General features: G+C 31.7%; 1 protein-coding gene across 3 annotated transcripts; it reads left to right on the top strand.

Annotated features, from left to right (window-relative positions):
* The first annotated feature begins 546 nt into the window (after positions 1 to 546).
* On the top strand, positions 547 to 12495 carry LOC110616356 (poly(ADP-ribose) glycohydrolase 1). 3 transcript variants are annotated; one of them, XM_021758754.2, is made up of 11 exons: positions 547 to 886; positions 1170 to 1367; positions 1996 to 2099; positions 4067 to 4271; positions 4436 to 4540; positions 4701 to 4819; positions 5139 to 5282; positions 9437 to 9583; positions 10513 to 10669; positions 10957 to 11062; positions 12064 to 12201. In XM_021758754.2, the coding sequence occupies exons 1-10, from the start codon at positions 638 to 640 to the stop codon at positions 11038 to 11040; spliced, it is 1512 nt and encodes a 503-aa protein (XP_021614446.1). In that variant the 5' UTR covers positions 547 to 637; the 3' UTR covers positions 11041 to 11062; positions 12064 to 12201. The 3 variants fall into 3 exon arrangements, with proteins under 3 accessions (XP_021614446.1, XP_043812930.1, XP_021614444.1); XM_021758752.2 differs by having other exon boundaries at positions 548 to 886; positions 11000 to 11062; positions 12064 to 12495; XM_043956995.1 differs by lacking the exon at positions 5139 to 5282 and having other exon boundaries at positions 11000 to 11062; positions 12064 to 12495.
* Positions 12496 to 14054: the final 1559 nt, after the last annotated feature.

The following is a 14054-nucleotide window of genomic DNA, read 5'->3' as shown; positions in this document are numbered from 1 at the left end:
GCCTTCCTTGTCCAACTTTCATGCATGATAGCTTTGGTGGTTTTGACACTCTCTTTTCGGCCTCTTTTTCTCTATTTTCATTTGATAATGATCCTTTAATGTTTAAATGTACTCTCATTTTCCTCTTTGCCTTCGGTAATGGGAGATTTTTTTTGCCACCACATGTGGTTAAAGGATTAAAATAAAACTTATATTTTAAAAATATTTTTTTGTTGAGTTTGGATTTTCAATCAACTCTAATTTTTTTATTGAACCTCTTAAGGCTGGCCAGAGTTTTTTTATTAATTAATTTATTTTATTGACTTTAGAAGTTTTATATGGAGTTGAGTCCTAAGACTTGCACCATATTCTTATAATGAAGGCTAGAAACAAGAAATATAATCTTTATAATTAATAAATTTTTTAGAAATCTAAAATAGTTTAACGTATTCTTTAAAAAGTAAATAGATTAATTGATAGAATTTTTTATATTATAAAAACTAAATAATAAATTTATTTTTGAATAGTTTAAAAAGAAAATAGTTTATATTGATTTTTTTTTTCTGAAAAAAAAAAAACTGGATTTTACTACGGCAAAATAGCAGCGGGAAGGGAAATGTGAAATTCCTCTTGTGGAGTGGCGGAAATCACAGAGGGAATGGAGACGAGAGAAGACCTCAAGTCGTTGCTACCATTCTTGCCTCTTGTAGTTCGGTCGTCGAGCCTGTTCTGGCCGTCACGAGTTGTGGAAGCGCTTAAGGCACTCTCCGAAGGACCAGATATCAACAATGTTAACTCTGGGGAATCATTATTCGCAGCCATTTCCGATATCAGAAATTCTCTCTCTCTCTGCGCTGAACCTCTCGCTCCTTCTGCCCCAGAAGGTTATTCCCTCTTCTTTGATGAGGTAACAACTTTCTCTTTCCTGTGTTTCTGAGTTTTTTTTCCCTCTCCAAGAAACCCGGACTCAGTAACAAGTTATTCTACCAATTGGGTTTTCTTTTCTTTTTTGTGATCTTTATCAAATCCATAAAGATTTGGTTGTTGAATTCGTACTAACAAGCAATTTCAAGGAAACCCATAAATTGTAGTAGCTTAGAAGCTCTTGATAATTTTTTTTCCTTTATTCGATATGTGGCATTGTGACTGAATGAAGAGGATTTGTTTTCTCTTCTTTTTTCCCCCCCAAGCTGATGTCCCGAGCTGAGTCCACGAAATGGTTCGGAGAGGTTCTCCCAGCACTGGCAAATTTGCTCTTGCGGATGCCATCGCTGTTACAGTCCCACTATGAAAATGCAGATAAATTTTTTAATGGAGTTACAAATGGCGTCAGAACTAGTCTTCGCTTGTTGGGTCCCCAGGTAGCTGGTATAGTATTCCTCAGCCAGGTATCGTAGTTTACTTGGTAGTTGGTTGTGCTGTTTCTCTAGTATTGATATGAAAAGCTGTATTCCATGGTTTTAAATTTATTGCAAGTCCAATTTTTATAGAAACTGAAAATTCAATGGAGGAGAAGTGAACTTACATTGATGACTTGCTTCCACTGAAGAATGCTGTCTTTGGGTAACCAAAATGATATAAATGGCGTTCTAAATGCAATTATTATTCTGCTAATGCCACCATTGCAATTTCTTTCATTCAAAGAAAGAGGCTTGAAATTATCCATTTTTATTCTAACCTTTGAGTAGTTGACTTGGGCTGTAAATTGACATTTCAGCCCTGCAATTTTATTTGGTGCCATGGTTAAGGAAAAAAAATGGTTTTTTTTTGGTCATTGTAACATAACATGGAGTGCTAAACCAACATTCTCTTCTATCTGAATACATGTTCTACATTCATAAAGTTTAGATCTTACAATGAATTTTTCCCTTTCAAATCTTTCATTTGTTGTAAGCTGGTTTGCAAAGTTTATTTATATCTATGTTGTAATTCTATTCCGAAGCTATGAAACTTTATTTCATCCCTTGGAATCTGTCTTTTTCATTATTTTCTGATAGTGTAAATTTTGATTTTCAGGAATTGATTGCTGCTTTTCTAGCATGTGCTTTCTTTTGTTTGTTTCCAGTCACTGATAGAGGTGCAAAACATCTTCCAACAATCGATCTTGATCATTTATTTGAGTATGTTACTTTAATTTTTATTTTGACTTTTGTTTGTGTATATAACCTCCAACTTTATTTAACCTCTTGATCTCTCTTAAGCGATGTCTAAGTTATAATATAGGTTGCAATGTATTGAGAAAAAAAAAAGAGATAAGGAAGCAGAATCCTCAACATTGAACACCATTTAATTTAAAATTTTATTTTCCATCATGATGACAGAGTCATAACTTAAGTCCTATTTGCATGCAACAAAATCTAATTTCTAGGAGCAAGTTAACAAGTTACCTTTAATCATTATTTGACATTTATAGTTAATTCTGTTTTTGTATAGGACCAGTATATGAGGAAGGCAAAGTGGATTGGATGTGAGTCATAAGGATTCTCATCTCTCCATTCTCCAACTTAGAACATTTAGTTGCTTTTGCTTCCAATGCTTCTGCTAACCTTCTTTATTGTTGTCTAGGTCATCCAAATATCTCCAATTTGTAGAAGCTAATTCTTGCTCTTTCCAAATTATATTCTTTAAATTGTGAGTCGCATCAATTTGGGAAACAAGCTCAATCCTCTTTTCCCTAGCAATTTAATACTGATTCGGTTTGATTCTGATTCTTATTTTGGTTCTATTTTAAATTTAATTTAGTTTCAATTCTAGTTCAAATCTTGATTATTGCACATAAAATAAATTATAGCATTTTAGACAAATCTTGATTAGTCTCTCCACTAATTAGTAGATTTTTTAATACCTCAGGAACGTTTTAATGTGTTTTTCCAAACCAAGAGACTAACTAGTGAGATTCTCTATATCTTTGGGACTAGATAGTAATTTTTCTTATTTATATTATTCTACTATCTATTATATAACAATTTATAAAATTAGGATTTAAATTCTTTAAATAGAATCATATAATTTTAGTAATATGATTATAAGATTATATTGAACTATATGATATATAAAATATATTATTAAAATTATATAATGGAACCCTAATATCTAAAATCACTTATAAAATATACATAAAATCAGTTCTTTGGTATGGTTCTGGTATAGTTTCAGTTCAGTTCCAGTATGGTTCTTAATAAAGAACTAAAATCAGAATTAGAACTAAATAACTAAATAATTTTGGTTTGGTTCCTACAACATTAAATCTTTTTTAGTTTAGTATGGTTCCGTTGTTATCTCTTAGATCATATTCACCACTATTTTATTTTTTCACAAATAATCCCTATTCTATACATCATAGAAGCAAAATACCAAGCTATGGGTCTCCATAATTTATGTGCTTATTTGTTGAAGCAGCTTCTTTAAGAGTTGAGATGTAATGACATTAAACAAGTGAAGTTAACCTATAAAAATCAAGTTGCATTGCATATTGCTTCAATCTAGCTTATCATGAGAGGACAAAACATGTAGATGTAGATTATCGGGCAAAAGATTGAATGAGGATGTGTTATTACAAGCTTTGTCAATTCAAAGTCAAACAACAATTTACCAGACATTTTCAGTAAATCCCTCGGTGGTTTTTGGATTGTTACATTTGTAGCTAGCTAGGTCCTTGTGATATGTATGCTCCAACTCGAGGGGGAGGGGTAGTTTGCTACTTTTATGTGTGATTGCTTAGTTTTTTGTGTGTGAAAATGTAAGATTATGTGCAACAATTAAGTGGTTGAATGTAGTGCCTAATTAATGTATTCGAATTCAGAAACCCTGGAGCTCAGGGGCATAATCAAACAACCCATTCCCATTCTCTTCTCTGTTTTATAGTATTCAACACCAGAAGGGGATTGGAATTAATTAATTACAAGCTTATCAATCAATCATACTATATATTTTTTTTATAGCGTAATCAATCAAATTGATATCATTGATTGATTTATTATGATTTATCTTAGCTTGGTTTGTTTTGTTAATGTCCATTTTTAATTTTTTTTATAATTTTTTTTTCTCGATGTGGAATTAATTAATTACAAGCTGTATTGCTTTTCAGGGATCTATATGAAAACTATAGTGAAAAGCAGGAAAACAAAATAATGTGCATTCTACACTATTTTGAAAGGATATGTTCATGTACACCTGGGGGCTTTGTCTCATTTGAGAGAAAGGTTCTTCCTTGGGAACAATTTCCTACAGGTATTTCTTATCCCGGGGCTGATTTTTGGAACAAATCTGTGGCACCACTTTGCTCTTTTGAGGTAATGTAACAAATGATTGATTTATTAATTAGTTTATTTTCAAAAATAAATATTTCAATGCAAATGACCAATCTATTTGTTTATATGAATTATTGATTGTATATGATTTCTTCTTCAGTGATTTGTTTGCCCCTTGTGCTGTCACTTAACTTTTGTAGCTGTAGGTTCATAATTTAGGTTTCATAGAAGATCAATCCAATGGAGCTCTTGAAGTAGATTTTGCTAATAAATACCTTGGAGGTGGTGCTCTTCATAGGGGCTGTGTACAGGTATACTTAGAGATGGAATCCTCTATTCAGGCGCATATTCTCATTTTAAATGCTTTCCTACATGTTTGATTTCACTGAATGCCACAAAGGCCATTATTTTTCGGAGATCTTGTTAAGATGTATCTTTATGGTATTTTGTTTTAAATATCAACCTCTGCAGGAAGAGATCCGTTTCATGATCAATCCCGAATTAATTGCTGGCATGCTTTTCTTGCCTCGCATGGAAGACAATGAAGCCATAGAAATTGTCGGTGCAGAAAGATTCTCTAATTACAGAGGGTGAGTATTACCCAGTGGTTAAAATCTACACTTGAGATTTATCATCAGTCGCACTATTATATGCAGTCTGTCATGAGTTTATCTTTATATTTTGTTCATTCTCCCTGCTGATTTAAGAGTTACTGGTGAATAAGGAATTAATTAACATGATGTGACCCTTCAGAAACTTTCAGCTGTTTCCTATCCTTACTCATTAATTCCATAGCAAAATTTTCTTTCATATGTTCTAAATTTTCAATGTAGTGCGTAAATAACATTCTTGATAATTGCTTTTGTTACAATCCATCTCTTACCATGTTCATCTCATTGAGTGATATAGGTATGCCTCTTCATTTCGCTTTTCTGGTGACCATGTGGACAGAAGGAATGTTGATAGTTTTGGAAGACGTAATACTAGGATTGTTGCCATTGATGCATTAAACAATCCAGGGATGAGACAATACAAACTTAATTATCTCCTTCGGTAGGTAAAATCTTATTTCTTAGTGCCACAACTTCATAAATATATTTCTTCAAGATCTTCTTTTTCCCCTCTTCTTTAAGCCAAAATTTATTAGAAGGTTGAATACAACTGGCTTTGCAAGCTACCGGAGAATTGCTGCCCTTTTTCTTGTTTTCTAATTTTTAATGTTGCATGAGAAGTGTGAACTAAGAAGCTTAAGGTGTTGCATAAGTTTGCGTTAAATGGGCTCTAAATACTCTAAAATCTGAATTGAACATCTCGGGATTTGAAATCCCAAATCGGCAACTTAGCGGGTTTAATATAAGTATATAAGAGCCAGTACAAAACTAATAGATAATTTGGGTTAACCAATTTAGACCATGTGGATAGTGGTGTCCAAAAGTTATTTAGTTTAGTTTTAGCTAAGTTGTTACAATTCGTGTCTGCCCATTTTGGGTTAGAAAATTTGTAAAGAAAGGGTTACCCATTGGACGAGGTGGAGCAATACGAAACACTAACGAACCACAATATTTGAGTTCTAGTCCTGAATTAGCAATTGCATTCAACTCAACATATTAGAGTTGCGATGAAAACGTCACAAAATTAAGTAAAATTGAGTTTTTGGGGGGAGATTTGTGACATCCCAGGTGTTGCACAATTTTCACAAGTGCACGAATCGTTAACAAGCATAATTGTCAAATTGAGAATCAAAATCCTTATTTTTTAAATTGAGAATCAAATCGAATTGTAAGATTCGGGATGTGTATATATATATATATATTTATTTATTTCAAATAATTTACTAAATATAAAATCAAAATAAACTTAATAATATTGTAGGTACCAAACTCAAAATATCAAATTACTAACAATGTAAAATTTTATAACAAAAATAACTAAAATTATCTGGCCATTAAATATCATATCTATCTTCATAATCGTTATCAATCCCTTCATCATTATCTTTATCTTCTAACATAACAATGTCTTCTAGCTCTTCTTCCTCTGTATTGCCTTCTCCACCATTTATTATTTCTAATTTTTCTTTATCCCTTTATTCGTTCGCAACAGCTTTTCCTTTTACTTTTCTGTCAAGTTTCAAGTTTCTTGACCCTATGTAAAAAAGTTTTCTATAAGTTATTAATATTCAAAATTTTAAAGAATTAATGTTTGTAAATTAAGAAGTGTAAGATACATGCCTCATTTTCTTTTGTTATTTGGTCCAATTCCTCCATCATCTTCAAATCATTCATTCATATTCATTCATGAATTATCTTAAGATAAACAAGGCTTCTCTAGCTCTGTGATCCATTCATCATCCGTGTCCATATTACTCAAACAAATTAGATCATATGTCTCACCTCTCTCTTCCCTTTTAACTTGCCTTAATTCAAGTTGAATGTTGTACTTGATAAAAACAAGAGCATTTAATCTTTGTTGTCCTAAACTATTTCTATTTTTGGAATGGACATGCTCAAAAGTACTCTAGTTTCTTTCACATCCCATAGCACTGCAGTGAAACTTAAAACTCGAATAGCAACATTTTGAAGCTCTTTGCATTTTCCTCCATAGCTAATACATATTTAAAATAAATATAGTTAAACCCATTTTTTGTACAAGCTCTAAATATATAAAAGCTAGATAATTTAAAATGTTAAATACTAAATAAAAAGGTACCTGGTTGCTTTTTGTCTCTTGTTAGCACAACCATACTCATGCTAAATAGTCCCTCTCTTTTCTTGAATTTTTCTAATTGATTATCAATTTTGATTCTTGTTTCAATATCTGGATATATCTTCTCTATTGTTTTATACAATCCAATTTTCACTTCCATATCCACATTAAAGGAATCATCATATTGAAACCAACAAAATTTCACAATTTAATGGAATTAAACTATATATACTTTTCCTTGAGAAATAAAATCTATCAAAATGTTAAAGAAAACAACTTTGGATTAAGAAAATATCCAGCTGCATGAAGTGGCCTATGAAGTTGCAAATCCCATCTTGTATCAATAATCTTCCAGATGTGTTCATATCTTGTCTTTTGTTTTAGTGATTGAAATTTTGGGCAATTTGATCTTTTGCTCTATCCATGGCTTTATATATGTACCTCATTACTGGTTTCACATCACCATCTACAAGTTTTAAAACTTTAACAAGAGGACTTACACACTTCAAACAATATTCGATCAATTTCCAAAACTTGTCATCACACGTCAAGATTGCCAACACGTTATTAGCATAATGACTTTTAGCTCATTCCTCCGATGCAAACGTAGTCCTAAGAGGAAGTTTAGCTTCAAAGTAAGAAATGGTGTAGCAAATCTTGTAATTCAAGGTCTCTTTTAACTCTTTCTTCTTGGAATAGTTTCTAAACATGTTAAGGACCCAAACATGTAGATAGATGTAAATACACACTTCTTTTACTTTCTTTATCGTATCTCTGAAAAGGGGTAACTCACTTATGTCATGTAATATCAAGTCAATTCAATGAGCTGCACAAGGAGAACAAAATAATTTTGTTCTCTTCTTCATTAATAAATCACCAGCAGCTACATATACTGAAGCACTATCTGTCACCACTTGAGCTACACTTTCCTCCCCAATTTCTTCCACTAATGAATTAAGCAACTCAAACAACCTTTGAGCATCTTTTATTACATCTGAAATATTCATAGAATTAAGAAAAATAGTTCCACTTGGGCTATTGACTAAAAAATTAGTGAGAGACTTGCTTTTTCTATCGGTCCATCCATCTGGCATCAAAGTACATCCAGTCCTTTTCCACTCCTTTTTATATTTATCTAGCATTGAGTTCACATTGTCAACTTCTTTCTTGAAATATATAACTCTAGTCTCGTGATAACTAGAAAGTTTTAAGCCTCTTCCATAGTCACCAACCATTTCCATCATTGAAGCAAATAAGGGACTCTTTACCAGCACAAAAGGTAATGCATGCCCATATAAAAATCTACAAATGCTCTGAACAATGGTTCCTTTTTTTAACTAGTGCATTTATAGTTTGTTGCTTGACCTTTATTCCCTTTCCTTTAGTGATAAAGGCATCCATAGTTGCTCCTTTCCTTTGTTGTTCATCTACCTGTTCTTGAAAGCATTCTTTTTCATTTATCACTTTCTGATTTTCTTTTTGCTTTAAAAGCTTAAGAAAATTTTCCCTCACACTATCTGGACATTTTTTGCAAGGTGCTATATTACCATGAGTGCCAGCAAGATGGTGCTTCATTTGAATTATCCCTCTCCACCTTTGAAGTCCACAATAATTACACTTTAAATGCATTCGGTTTCGGTTCTCACCAACTCGAGAACAGTGTTCTCAAGTGGGATCATTGCTCTTATTTTTAGACTCTTTGTTAGAAATGGACGACATTTCAACAGTGCAAATTAACTTAAACCTGTAATTGAAAAAAAAACTGAATTTAAATAAAATTTAAAGATTAATTAAATATTATATTTTATTAAATATTTGATTTTAAACATTTTAAAATGATAAAAAAAAAGAAATCATTCATCAAATATTAAAAATTTAAAATAGCTAAAATAGATATAAAAGTTATAATATTGAATAAATTATAAAATAATATAAAGATTTTTTAATATATATATATATATATATATATTATAATATATTATAAGATGATATTTACTATTTAATATAAGTAAAGTAATCAATGTACTTCATAAAATATATTTCATAATTCATATTAATTATATCCCAATCAAGTCTGTCTATTTTTATGTTATCAAATCAACTAGAACTTATTAGGATCTATGATCAACTGTTAAAATTTCTCAAAGGATTGAAGCCTATCTTTAGATCTATGATCCTATGTTCAATTTATGTTTCTCCTATGTTAATCTTCACCTTTCAATTCTTTAATTAATATATTAGATCAATGGTACCAACACAAAGCAAACACTAAATCCACTTAAAATTGAATCAAATAATAAAATCTTAAATTTATTCACCGTGTCTCTCGTAATGCTTTTTGGTTCTCGTAATGCGTTTTGGTTTATCATTCCATCGTATTATCACAATAAAGATTTGGGTTAATCTAATTGCAATTTATGCTTAATCCTGCAAGTTATCCGTGGATAATACTTTTTAGTTGTTCTGTTAACCAGAAACTAATCCTTCTTTGGTTTTAACAGGGAGATAAACAAGGCATTTTGTGGCTTTTCTGACCTACCTAAATGTAATCATTACAAAAGTTTTTTTCGAAACAGTGGTCCTCAAGGAGCACAGTCTGAAGAAGGTGATGAAGATGCAAATGTTATACCCATGAATAAGTACCTGGTGTAAGTTCTTTATGACTTCCTATGTGGTATCCTACATTATTTTGGCATACTTCCCTCCATATACGAGCAAGGTTCTTAGACCTAGCTTGGCCTTTGAACTAGTATAGGCAAAGGGTTATAGATAAAAGGTTTAACACTTTAATTGTAATAAATATCATTTAAAATGCACAAAATTAGTAATTTTTTATTAAAAATCACAAGTGAGTACAAATTTATTAACGTTAATTAATATGTTAAATTTATAAGTGAATTATTTAAACAACTCTAGTCAATATAGTAGATATTCTTTCCACAACATTTCAACAAATAATCTACAAGTTTTTTTAATATTTTAAATTTAAGATAATAACGCTGTACAATAGAAAAAGATGATTAAGGAAAGTGCTAATAATAAATCTATTTATAGTAATAAAAAAATTGTGCCACTTTTGTGTTATTTTTATGGATCATAATTTACTGAATTCAATTTTTAATAGTAAAAAAAAAGTCTGGAATAATTAAATTAAAGTATTAAACTAAACTTAAACCTGTTAAATATTATTTTTGAATAGAAGTATTCGCATATTCAAATGGTCAAGGTGCTCAAATGTTCTGGTGCGTGGGTTTGATGCGGCACCTTCTGAATTGTCATGTTGTCAATAATTTGCCTACCCATGAACCAGGAATGGGTTGTTTGGTCCAGAATTGGTATGGCTTAAAGGTGGGTTTGATCCAAAATCGGCCTTACATGTAAGCCAGACCAATCATTGTTCTAGTTCGCCATTATGGTCTGACTGGAGCATTATATATTTATGTTACAATTTTATGTTTAGAATGATGAATATTACTTTGCATGTACCTTTGGCGATACAGATTCGTTTAATTAGTTCTCTTAATGGTTATCAGTGTTCTTATTCCTTATAATAGCTAATTGAATGTTGAAAATCTAGGAGGGGTAGTGATATCATTGAGGATTCTGATGAGACGTGCAGTTGGTGTCAAGACCATAAACATAAAAATGGAATTGCAACAGGGAATTGGGGCTGTGGTGCTTTTGGAGGAGACACTGAAATAAAGGCCATTATCCAGTGGCTTGCAGCTTCTCAGGTAATTTATTCTAGGACTAGGCCACTGAAAGAAAGTAAAAATTCTGTAACAACTCCTCGTTGATTTCTTAGATGTGCTTTATAAAACCCAATTATTAGGTTTGTGATTTTCTCTATATGCAAACATCTCCATAATGTTCAGTGCTGAAATGAAATTCATTAATTTCAGTACAAGTGGGTTGTCGGTATTGCTGTATGAGTTTCAGATGCTGTGTATTTTAGACTCGTTCAAGTAGTTCAACTTATTTCTGTTAAAATAATAGACCTATTGTTTATTTCTTGTTTTAGTTTGATAGGATGCTTTCCATGAACCTGAATGCATTTCTTTCAGGCATTAAGACCTGCCATTTTCTACTACACATTTGGCGTTGAGGTGCTGAGGAACCTGGATAAGGTAATTGTATAATTCTTGCCATGATGATCATTTTTTGATAAGTTTGTAATTCCTAGCAATGCATCTTTGGTTGGCTAATGAGCATAAGAGTCTAGCCATGTCTGGTTGTTGCTGATTCTGACTTGAAAAACTTTATCTGGATTTGAGTCATCACAATACACTGCAATCTTTGAGTTTGTGATTGAGGTTCAAAAACGTTTCTTTGGAAAACGGCAAGGCTGTTGGGAAAAATAGTTTGAAAATTGGTGTTTAGTTGTTTTAAAATTCTGATGACTAAACTAAACTTAATTCGATTTGCAAACAAATTCTCTATTATCAAAGTAAAAAAAAAAAAAAAAAGAGATGCTTTCTTAAAGCCAACTTAAAAAACAGGGAAAGGCATAAAAAGTATTATGTGATGTTATCGGATTTTCACTTTGGAGTTTATGATTCAATTTTGTAGTTTTACGTTAGCATATAGAAATTGTTGTTATTTGCTGACAGCATGATATATTATTTTGATATAAAGTTGAAGCACATATCGTAAAGTGAACCACAAAGCTCCGAAATGAAAAACCTACAAAATCACAATATATTTTTATACTTTTTTCTAAATAATACTCTCTTATTTCATAATTTTTGTTCACCTTTCTTCTTTTAGTTGTTCTAAAATTATTGTCCACTTTTCTTTTTTATATTATAATAACATATAAATTGACTATTTTAATCCTATTTAATTTTATATTATTTTCAAAATAATGTACCATTAATTATCATTTTTTTTAAAATGAGTATTCAAAATATCTTTAATACTGGTATAATTGGAAAGTTAATATAAAAAAATATCTTCCTTTAACATGTGTGAAAAAGCGAAATGCGATGTGGATAAAATTTATGGGATGGAGGGATTAATAGGATAAATAAACTCTTGGAGGTTTATAGACCATTGATTGTTTCTGAGCATATGTTAAATTCATATTTCTGGGTACAACATCACCATTTAAGTTGAGATTTTGGGGCAGGTGAGCCAGTGGATTGTGTCACATGAATGGACAGTTGGAGATCTGTGGAATATGTTGGTGGAGTACTCATCCCAGAGACTTAACGGAGAAACTAATGTAGGCTTCTTCAAATGGCTGCTTCCATCCCTATGCTGAGATAAAGTCTCCCATAAGATATTCTTGTATATTCCTTCAGATTCTGTTAGTAGACCTTTTTTTTTGTCTACAGATTGTAGGACAGGGGGTTTTGGGGGGAATTGAACCCTGCCTGTGCCATAAAATTCCAGATGCCTTTGCCAACTCAACTAAGAGTGGCCGGCATTAGTAGACCATCTCCATGGTAATGACAAGGCAGCTTCAGCTTCTTCTCTTTCTCTCTCTTGAAAGTAAGAATGTCTGTAAATTATTGAATTTTATAAATTTATCTAATAAGACCAATTTATGTTTACATCATTAATGGAATATGCAGTTCATACATTAATGAGATTGAGATTAAAAAATAATTCATTTAATAAAATAAAACATAATGAGTAATGTTCGTAAAATAGTTTCCGAAAATTTCCATCTCAATTGGTTCTCTACAAAGTCTCTAGCTATGCTCAATCCCATGGTAAAAGCCGTGTTAAATAATTAATTCAAGTCCATTTATCAGGCTAAAGAAGCAGATTTATCAAAACCAAGCAGTAAGATTTGAAGTTCTTCTAATAAATCTAATCAAAGTCTCTATATTTTTTCTTTAGAGTTAAATAAGTTTAATTTATTTTTTTTATTGCATAAATACCTAATTTTTATCAGTAAGATCTAATAAGTTATGATTTAATATAATATTATTTTTTAACTTGAAATTTTAAAAATTTAATATTTTAATAAACATAAAAATAGTAAACTATTTGCAAAATTATAAATATAAAATTTATTATTAAAAATATTTTATTATAAAAAATAATATTTTATTAAATCATGAAGTTCTCATATCCAACAGCGAATAGGTTCAAGGTGTACTTTAATAAGTTTGGTTTGATTGGTTTATTTATTCACTCTTTTTATTCTTTTTTTTTATCCTCTACTAACGTGTAATCGCCGTTCTGTTACAGTATTTCTTGTTATTATCATACTGACCGTACGTACGGGCGTACTGCGTCTTTTTCTATTGTCACATGACTATTTAATTCCCTCCGCCATTATGTGAACACAATCCTGGATGTCTAGAGATATGTTGTCCCACTGACCCATCAAGTCGATTAGGCTGGCCTTCTCTCCAGCAGGTCCAAGCCTTACTCTGATCGGCTTGCTTGCACAAGGTTTGGGCCGCGTGCTGGTAGATAGGCCTGTGTATCGGATTTTGGTGAGGTTATGACCTGGCCTTCCCTTATCGACTTAGACGTAGTCTGAGTATCCAAGACCTAGTAGTTATCAAATTTACCCACTTATTAGTTATTTCATGATTAATGAGAGGTAAATCTAAAAGTTTCAATTATTATTGCATAGTTTTAGAAGTGCTTTCGTCAAAACATCTTCTCTTTACTTTTACACATTTTACATTCGTACTTTTGATTTCGCTCACGGTTCTACCTTTTGCGCTGCTTCTGCTACTTTGCTCTCCTTCTTTGTAATTCCTGCTTTCTCAATTTGAGGTTCGTCTTACTCTTCTTATGGCTTCCGTTAGAATCCCCAATGTTGTGAGTTTGGTGTCTACCATTACCCGTTCTTCTCTTTCTAATTACTTCTTCAGCAACTATGCTGATACCACTATTTATAGAATTAGGGCTCCCCTTCTTAATGAAAGGATTGTCTTTCCCAATCCACCTCCTGCGGGCTTAATAGACGCTCAGCAGTAGTACAATTTAGTCTTCTTTATCAAACACCGTGATTTCGGGCTGACATTTCCTTTTACCCCTCACTTCAAGGTGACTCCATGTATGCTGTCTCGTAATTCCATCATGTTCATGTGCTACTTTGAATCCATCTGTCTATGTTGGGGTTTTGCCTCCTCAGTTGTGTTGTTTTGTATC

This window comes from Manihot esculenta, chromosome 5, assembly GCF_001659605.2.
Source record: "Manihot esculenta cultivar AM560-2 chromosome 5, M.esculenta_v8, whole genome shotgun sequence".
NCBI lineage: Eukaryota > Viridiplantae > Streptophyta > Magnoliopsida > Malpighiales > Euphorbiaceae > Manihot > Manihot esculenta.
This window is presented reverse-complemented; position numbering and strand designations above follow the sequence as displayed.